The 9,372-nt window shown below is 30.5% G+C and overlaps 1 protein-coding gene across 4 annotated transcripts in view; it reads right to left on the bottom strand.

Annotated features, from left to right (window-relative positions):
* LOC145332511 (cysteine protease ATG4A-like) overlaps positions 1-9,372 on the bottom strand; it is a 56,561-nt gene that overhangs the window by 3,083 nt on the left and 44,106 nt on the right. For 3 of the 4 annotated variants that reach the window (XR_013884190.1, XR_013884191.1, XR_013884192.1), the window contains exon 14: positions 6,750-6,935. Coding sequence is in view for 1 of the 4 variants with exons in the window: in XM_080177514.1 (XP_080033640.1) it covers positions 6,858-6,935 (78 nt within the window). In the remaining 3 variants the exon portion in view is untranslated. Of the gene's footprint in view, positions 1-3,357; positions 6,936-9,372 lie in introns of those variants that run through there. The other variant, XM_080177514.1, reaches the window with a different exon arrangement.

Here is a 9,372-nt window from a genome sequence, read left to right as displayed (position 1 = left end):
AAAAAACATGCGTTCGTAATGAAATGTGTACATAATTACAACCAATGAGATTTAATGTAGTTTCCAATGCGATTCTCCTATTGGCTCAATCAGACATTACCTCTCTTGTCTTACTACCTTTATTCATAATTCTAAGATTAAATACGATGAGAAAAAAAAGAATAATCTTGTCATAATATGCATCAGTATTGACTAATTAAAAAATTTACTGCATCAACATATTTAATTAAAAAGAAAATCATTTAGAAAATTAATCATCTAAAGTGAAATGATTAAGTTGAAAGTTTTTTTGAATAATTAATTTTATCTTGCATTTCATTGCATTTTTCAAATCTTTTCTAACTCTTTAAATTTCAGTACAAAAATAATCTGACTTTTGAGAGTTGTATTTTTTTCAAGTATGGCGTCGAAACTGATTAATATCTGTTGTATTAGAACCAGTTTCGAGCCACGCTGTTAAATCTTAAATTGTATATAACACAATTTTCACGAATAATAGAATACAATTTTAAAATTGCTACTGGTTTCGTTAGCCCGAGACTAAGGTCCCTCAAGGCCAACAAAACTGAAAGTAATCTCTAATTTTTCATTTTTTCCATTTGTGTAAAATGTCTATAATACGATGCAATAAATAACTATTTTTCTCATTGGCCGTAAAATCAGAGGCTTCTCTCGTGGTAATTTTTTAATTTGGGGGTGTTAATAAGGTAAACTTATTTTCTAGGGTACAAATGGCAAAATTTTTGGCGGATTTTAATTGCACAACCTTTCTCCCTGATCAAAAATTGGGGAAACTTTTCAGCTCAGCCAATTAGACTTTTGATTAAAATTCTTTGCTAGAAAAAATGACAGATTACCATGATAGAATGTTTTCATTAAAAACTTTTTTTCTCCTACAAAATATTTTTTTGGGGTAAAGAGAGTTTAAAGTAGGAAGATAAAAGAGGCCGCTAAGGTTATGTGTCATTTTTAATATGATTTTTAAAACTGTTTGATTTTTACCCATTAAAAAATTATCCTTCTTCGCTAATACGCAGATTTTGCACGGTTTATTTTGTTTTAAAACATAAATTTCTATTAAAATTATATTCTTCTATATTAAGTATCATTTTAATAAGTGATTAGGAAATGTTCCCCCTATACTTCTTTTACGTCGTATTTCATTTATTAATCCCCTCCACTAAGGCCAAAAACATATTGTCTTAATTTCATATGATATTGAGAAAAAATTTTTATGCAGCATAACTTTTATGTATTTATACATAACAAGCTTTGTTTTTGGGCCATTTTTACATCAACAAACTTGCATCGTTTAGGTTGCGAAATTACAATTGTGAGTCCATCTGTCTTTAAAGATAATCCGTTGTGACTTTGAGGTTACTCTAATACATTATACTTTACTTCTTCGTCAATATTTTATTGTCGATAATGTAAAAACTACGGCTATAGTCCCTTTCGTGGCAAGGAGCGATTCGTCGTATTTTTAATATGGCTTTCAATAGGTTATTTTAGGTTAGGTTAGTTTGTATTGGGTTAGGTGATTGCCCTGCAGGGTTAGGCAATTGGCCCCGCAGGGTTAGATCCTCCCGAAGGTACTAGAAAAAGGAGAAAAGCTACTGTGAAAATACGATGTATCGCCCCTTAAGGGGCGTTGCCACGAAAGGGACTGTACCCAAAACTACAAATTAGTCTTCATATATGGCTACAGTCTGGTGTTGATAAAATAACAACAAAATTTCAAAGGGATTTAGTTTTAGTATTTTCTCCTTAAAAACAAATGCACCCAAATAAATCAGGATTCTCAGAAAATCTAAATTGGGTTGGTATAATATGTTAGTTAAACTTTGTTTATAAAAAAAATTTTATTTTGAAATTGGGTTGTTACCCCCCCCCCCCCCCCCCACCTGCAAAATAGTTGGTGGTGAAAAATTTCTTTCTAGTCATTTATTCCTTAAAACTTCTTAGTCGGAATCAAGAAGTTAGGGGGGTTTTACTTTAACTTTTTTATTTTTCTTTAGTATGTAGAATGTTTTTTTTTTTTTGGGGGGGGGGGGGGTAAATGAGATAAACTTCTTTGAAATGGTATCCAACCATTTGTTGTAAACTATCGCCTAGACTGTTATTTATCCTTTACAAAATATAAAACTTTACACATTATTTAAAACTTTAATTCTTGATGCGGAACTACTTAACAAATGGGTTGTTTTTGTCCATTAGTTAATACAACTATGAAAAGCTAATATTAATTATGTATTAATTGCAATCCCCTTGGTAAAATGTAAAAAGAAACAATATTTTCGATGCAAGTTTCTTATATTATTATATGTATTATGTGCAGTAAAAATATCCATTACTTAAACCCATAATTTGATGCAAAGCTTTTGAGAGAATTAAATATCCATCCGTACTTCTGTTAGAAACCGTCAACTCTAGACGTGAATTTATCCATGTTTGATTGATAATAAGAGATAGAAAGCGTTGCAACTCTGTATTAAAACGCCAGTAAGTCGATCTATTTTATACAAGTTGAAAAATAGTACCTACCTAATGTCATTCAAGAATTTATTTGGTTTATCTAAGTATTGTTTTAGCTATTTTGCAACAAATTGAAAGAGGATTTTATCTATCTATCTATTATTATTTGTCCATTTGTCCCATTTCTTTTAGCTTCGCCAAAATGTGATATAACATGCTTGGTATTTTACATTATTACACCCATTACTCTGCAATTTAATTCCATAAAACAATATAAAACTTAACACACTGCAAAATGTGCAAAAAATTAATTCCATTAGCAGCGCAGCAATATTTTTCTAGTAATTTGAAACTAAATAATATTCGCTGTCATACGGAAAAACATTTTGTATAGCATCGAATTACACACAATTTTCAACTAATAATAAAATAAATATAAAAATTAATACCAGTTTTGTTAGCCCGTGCCTTCGGCTCTCGGGGATAACAAAACTGCTTTATAGTCTTATAGTTTTCCATTATAATACCCGCGGAAAGTACTCTATAATACGATGCGACATATATTAATTAAAATATAGAAGAACCTTTCCTTTTATAATCTGGCATATCTTTTTATTTAAGTTTTTACGTCATTCAGTCTGAATTAATAGTCTTAATACAGAACTAAACACCGCCATTCAAAGATCAGCTGTACTCCTTACTTTAATTGATTTTATCATAAAATTGAAAATGTGAGTTAATTGTACAAAATTAAGAAAATGGTGGAAAAATCCACAAAAAATACTGGAAAAATCTTCCAAGAATAATTTTCTCTTTTACAAAATATGCAAAAAAATATTTTAGTAAAACCTAAGATAAGAAAATATGAAAATTAGATATGTATTTTTAAGCTAAGGTTATCCTGCGCTTGGTGTAAAGTTTGATTAGCAAATTGTTAATTAATGTGATAGGACTTGACTAAAATAGCTACAATAAGATTATAGGAGGGGGGCAATTGACCAAAGAAGATTTACCCCAAACTTCAATAGGTGAAAATCAACCTTTGGTATATAGCTAGTAAATATTGCAGGGATCTAAAGGGATAAGACAATGGCCAAGAAATTGGTGTACATCCCCAATGAATATATACAAAATAACCCCTTCTGTAGCGTAAAATTAGTAGTTGGAACGTTGGAACACTAAGCTTAATAAACCAACCAATCAAAATTCATTAAAGTCCCCAATGTTGTAAAGCCAACGAATAAGAAAGGTTTATCAAAAAACATTGGGGATTAGTGTAATAAACTGCTCATTAACCCCTCTCTCCCTAAAATATTGGGAGAAACAAAAAGCTGTAAATATTTTCAATTTTTCAGTGGTTTTAAATAAACACTTAAAGTAGTAAAGACAGTATGAGTACGAACCATACAGGGAGAAAGGGAAAGGACAGCGGTCTAGAAATAAATATGATAGCTTTAAGTTGTGGGAGAAAAGTCAAAGAAAACAATAAAGAAAAAGTTTTTCCAACTTTACACTCAACAATTACAAAATATTTTAATTTTCAGTCTTAATTATAGGCAAGATTATTTTATCATTCATTGTCATGTCCCCATATCCCTGGATGTAAAGACAATGCTGGGTTTGCAAAATTAGATTTACAAAACAAGCAAGGTTTTGTCCAATAGTTCGTGACGTCACAGATGATATTTAAATATACATTCTGCATGGGTTTTAGATTGGAATTTTTAATGATTTAATAATCTATTCGTTTATTAGTTTTACTTTAAAGGAGATAGTGAGAGAAAGATATTAAGAGATATGACTGTGTATTTTAATAAAGTAAAACTAAAAGACATGAACTGACAGAAATTCTTATAGAAAAGCTACTCTTCTACAAAGAAAAAGTAGACTTCACAATATTTTCAGACCTAGCTTTACACTAAAGCATAAGTATAAAGCTAGATTGCTAGAAAGGCAGGTAATTCTAGAAAATGACCTTAAACCCGTTTTTAGCAGATTCCCACTAAATTATATTTTATACAAAAGTACTTTTAGACAAAGGACAGAAATATAAAAACTATGATACCATATAAACGATTCCTGTCCGTCAATACGAATTAGGCTTAAAATCTCTACAACCGCGGACCCCACAGCTCCGATTTTTAGGGAGTATCTCCACTAGTTATGTCACGGTTTAGGCTGTTTTCTCACAAGGTAGAAAACCGTCCACAAAAAAATGAATTTATGGCAACTTCCTAAACTTTCATTAAATCTTGACTAGTCGGTTTTAACTGGCAGTGTCCAAACTTTTTATCAAATAAAAACCTAATCTTTAGAAAGATTAATTTTTTATCATCATAGGGGATGCATGTACATCAATTTTTTGTCGATTGTCTTATCCCTTAGGATGCCTGACTATCAAGAAACTTATGAATGTTATATTTGGCATATTACAGGCTTCGTTTTACCAAAATATTTTAAACAGAGATATCTACAAGTCTGGAGTGTGGGGAGGGGGAGGGGGTGGAGTAGTTGAAACTCTCTTTAAAAAAATATGTTAGATTTTATTTTTCAAGGAATTGGGATGAAGAGGGAATAACCAACAATAACCTTGTGTATTTTTCTCTCTCCTAATATTTGTTTTGTTGGGTATAGTTACATAAAAAATGATGTTTATTATAATATGCTGTTGGATTATACCCAATAGCTTTCAAGAACAAGCACTATGAAAAACAAAGTTAGGTTATCAGACAAAAGTATAAGGATGCACAGAAATTTAGGTTGGATTAAAAATGACAAATAAATTTTGGGGCAAAACGAATTTGCAATAGGTATCCATATTAGGGATATTGGGCAATGGCCGATAAATTGATGTACACCCCCAATTATGATACACAAAATTACCCTTAAAAATTACACCCTGCTTAATCAATCAACCAATCAAATTCATTAAAGTCCCTAAATTTGTTAAGCCAACGAATAAGAAACCGCTATTATAAACTTTGGGGACTATTTTAATCAACAGCCCATTGTACCCTCTCTCAGTGAGGGGAAATACTTTTGTAAAAATATATTCTGATCCCCGGCCCTGCTTGTTTACCCATCCATACCACCCAAGCTCATTTACATCACTCTTAAGACATGTCAGAACCAGCTGGTCAGGGATATATCTTCTTAATATAAAACCAGAACCAAACAGAGTACCTTCCAAGGATCTAAAGGGTTAAGACAATGGCCGATAAATTGATGTATATCCCCAATGATTTTACACAAAATTACCAGATTATTATAAGTTGTTGAAACGTTTAGACACTTAACTAAATGAACTAACAAATCAAAATTAAATAAAAGTCCCCAAGGTTAATAAGCCACTTTGGGGACTAGTGTAATAAACAGCCAAATTTCCCCTCCCTCCCTAATCCCTTTTAAAGGTTTATATCTATTATCATACTTAACTCAAATAAAAAAATCTACTTTAATCTATACCTATCTTTTTTTTATAAGCCTTGTATCTGTCTCATACTTGTAAACAACGGAAAAATACATAATGAGGTTTTGTTATTTTTATAGGAAAGGTTTTTTAATCTTATTATATCTTATAAATAATTTTTTCGTAGTTTTCAATCTGCAATCTTTGATACTTATTTGTTTATTAGAGCTTTTTGATGGTTCAGGGCAGGTTTTAGGAGATTTTTTAGGGAAAAAACCTTTTAAGTAAAAATACCCTATTAATAATTAAATAGCAAAGCAAAAATACAATTAATATACATAAAAAATCCCAAAGGAAATTCAAATACATTTAAAACAGACTTAAATAAAAGAAAAATATTAACTATCTTATAATCTACTTCACAAAAATGTAGATATATATTAAATACATATATATGTATATACCTATGTTATGTAAATTTTCTTTTTATCATTAAAAAATTTAAAAATATTCATTTTTAAATTAACTATTCTTCCTTTCTATATATTTTTAGTTTTCCATTTACAGTAACATATACTATACATTATACAGCTTTTTACACGAAAAAAAGCACATTTTTGTTAGCTTTTTTTTTGCTTCCAGGTTTTATTTTTTAAAGTTTGCTTATTGCTTTGAAAAGCTTGCATCTTAATGGCAGAAAATAAAAGTTACTTGAATCATAAGAAAAGTCATGTTATTTGTAATTCCTAAATCTCGCAATTAAAATAAACTAATACCTTAATCTTATTGGGTAAAAATAAACAATACTTGAATCTTAAACTGTTAACTAGAAATTTGGTGATTGGTTAAAAAATTATACTTAAACCTTATTGGTTGGCATTAAATTGATGCTTCATTCTGATTAGTTGAAAATAATTGATGCTTCATTCTGATTGGTTGGAAATATTTGATGTTTCATTCTGATTAGTTGGAATTAAATAATTTCAAATTCTTCTTCACTATCATATTTTCGTTCTATCTGCTCATAATCTGCACCAGTTGACTCGTCAGGCTGAAAAAGAAAAAAAATATTTAAAAACTGTTAAAATGCAGAGAGAGAGAGAGGGGACAATTGGCTGTTTATTACACTAGTCCCGAAAGTTTTAAATAACGTTATCTTTAACAACTTTCGAAACTTTTGATTGGTTGATTCATTAAGTTCAGTGTTCAAACGTTACAGAAGGGTTAATTTTGTAATGTAAATTGATTTATATGTCATTATCTTATCCCTTTATATCCCTGGTTAAAATGAATTTTGCTTAAACTTAATAACAAATGTAGAGCCAATCTTTAAATATCTCCTATAATACTAATTATAACAGACAGCCGCATTTAAATTGCACGACTTTTGTATAGAAAACAATCGGCTGCACCCCTAGCATCTAGGGGCTTTGTATTGGTTAGGATATGGAAGGGCAAAAAATTAGCCTAAAACCATTCAAAGACTACAATCCAAAAGTAAAATATCAGAAAGTCTTCTCCGGACCAATGTGAAGCTTACTAAAGATTAAGAACTTAATCGGTTCATTAGTTACAGAAATCATAAGCTTCAGACAAGCAATCTTACTACTTTATATAATACTAACGGCTACGCCCCCTAGAAGCCTCTAGGGGCACTCTTAAGGTAGGAGGGGAAAATGTCGACCTCATCCCATTTTAAATTTGAGTTTCAAAAGGATGGAAGAAGATTCGGTTATTATATATTTAGGAATTCTTAAAACTTGTTCTCCCCCCTCTCTTTTTTTCCTTCCCCCATCAAACCTATAATTCTGGTGTTTATACAAATGCGCCAATTTTTGTTTTATAAAATTTTTTTAAAAATAACATCTGTTTGCTTTTCCTTTGCAATAAAGCTTTTTTTAGGTACAGGGAAGGTTTTTAACTATTTTGGGAAAGCGTACCTCCACCCTCCCCGTTTAAAATCCCCCCCCAATTTTTTTTTATTTCTTATTAAAAAAAATTAAAAAAGTACAAGGGCGGTTGACTTATCCCCCTCCCACCTTAAAAACACCTAGAGGCTTTTAGGGGGCATTGCCCCTAGTCTATCTTTAAATAAAAGTTATGTCTTGCATTTTTTTTTCGATTAGGTGTTTGATCACGAATTGCATATGGTAAAAATATTTTTCTTATTTAATTGTTATCATAATAAGATAAAAGTTATGCTTGAAAATTGTTTTAATAGCTATTTTTATATGTTGCATCTTAAAAAAAAACGTCAAAATTGTGATCAGAATTTGCGTAGATTTTACACTCATTTGCGTCATTGCGTATTTTCGGTATTTTCTTACCAGTCATCTTCAAAAGTTAAAAAAGTATTTTTTTTTTTTGGGGGGGGGGAAGTTGAAGATACCCTCCTTAAAAATAGGTTAAAACCTTCCTAGGACCTATAAGAAGCTTCACTGTAAAGGAGAACAATATCGGTTCAGCGGTTAGCGATATCCTTCTGGACAGACAAAAAACGCTTACTACTTTATATAATAGGTTGAGGTTGATTACTAACTAAAAACTGAGATTCAAGAACACCACCTTCTCAAAAACGAGAAGGCGCACTACGTTTTTCGCTTTAGTCGCACAAAACTTCTTATATAACAATACATCTTTTATTTTTCAATTTTGGTTTTATGAAGATTTATGATATGTGTTGCATTTGAAATATTAGAAATAATACATTTCGAAATTCAAAATTTCTCCAGACCTCAGACAGAGATCGATATTATGTAATTTTTCATCATTTTTCTCACTTAAAACAGTTTCTACTCCAGTTATTTCGCGCCAAGATTTTTTTTGAGATTCTTTTAATGTATTACAATTTAATGCTGTTTTTTTTATCAAAAAAATTATCCCTTATCCTACACAGTGCCTTCGAAGGTGCTTTGACTTTAGTGTCAGAACCTAAATTGGGACATAGTGCATTTCATTACCCTAGGTTAGGTAACTTCATTTCACTTTTCAATAAAATCTAAAATGCAGCGGTTTTTGAGAAAATTAGATTTAAAAATTTCAAGTTCAATTTTCACCCACTAGGAGTTATTGCATAATCATGACAAGAAAAGCAAAGATTATTTATTTAAAATTTTGAACAACTTTGCTTTTATAAAGTCAGTCATAACACCTCTCTATATATGATTTATTTAAGGCTGAATTTCCGTGACCTTAGCAAAGCAATTGATAAAAATGGCCATTAATTAACTCACTTCAGGAGTGGTTTTATGAAGAACTTTATAAAAGCAAAGTTGTTCAAAATTGAAAAAAAATAAGCTTTGCTTTTCTTGTCATGATTATGCGGTAACTCCTAGTGGGTGAAAATTGAACTTGAAATTTTCAAATTTAATTTTCTCAAAAACCGCTGCATTTTAGATTTTATTGAAAAGTGAAATGAAGTTACCTAACCTAGGGTAATGAAATGCACTATGTCCCAATTTAGGTTCTGACACTAAAGTCAAAGCACC

The sequence above is a fragment of the Acartia tonsa genome, chromosome 11 (genome assembly GCF_053477335.1).
Source record: "Acartia tonsa isolate MP-2025a chromosome 11, ASM5347733v1, whole genome shotgun sequence".
NCBI classification, from domain to species: domain Eukaryota; kingdom Metazoa; phylum Arthropoda; class Copepoda; order Calanoida; family Acartiidae; genus Acartia; species Acartia tonsa.
The sequence above is the reverse complement of the archived record's forward strand: the minus strand, read 5'-3'. Positions and strand labels throughout refer to the sequence as shown.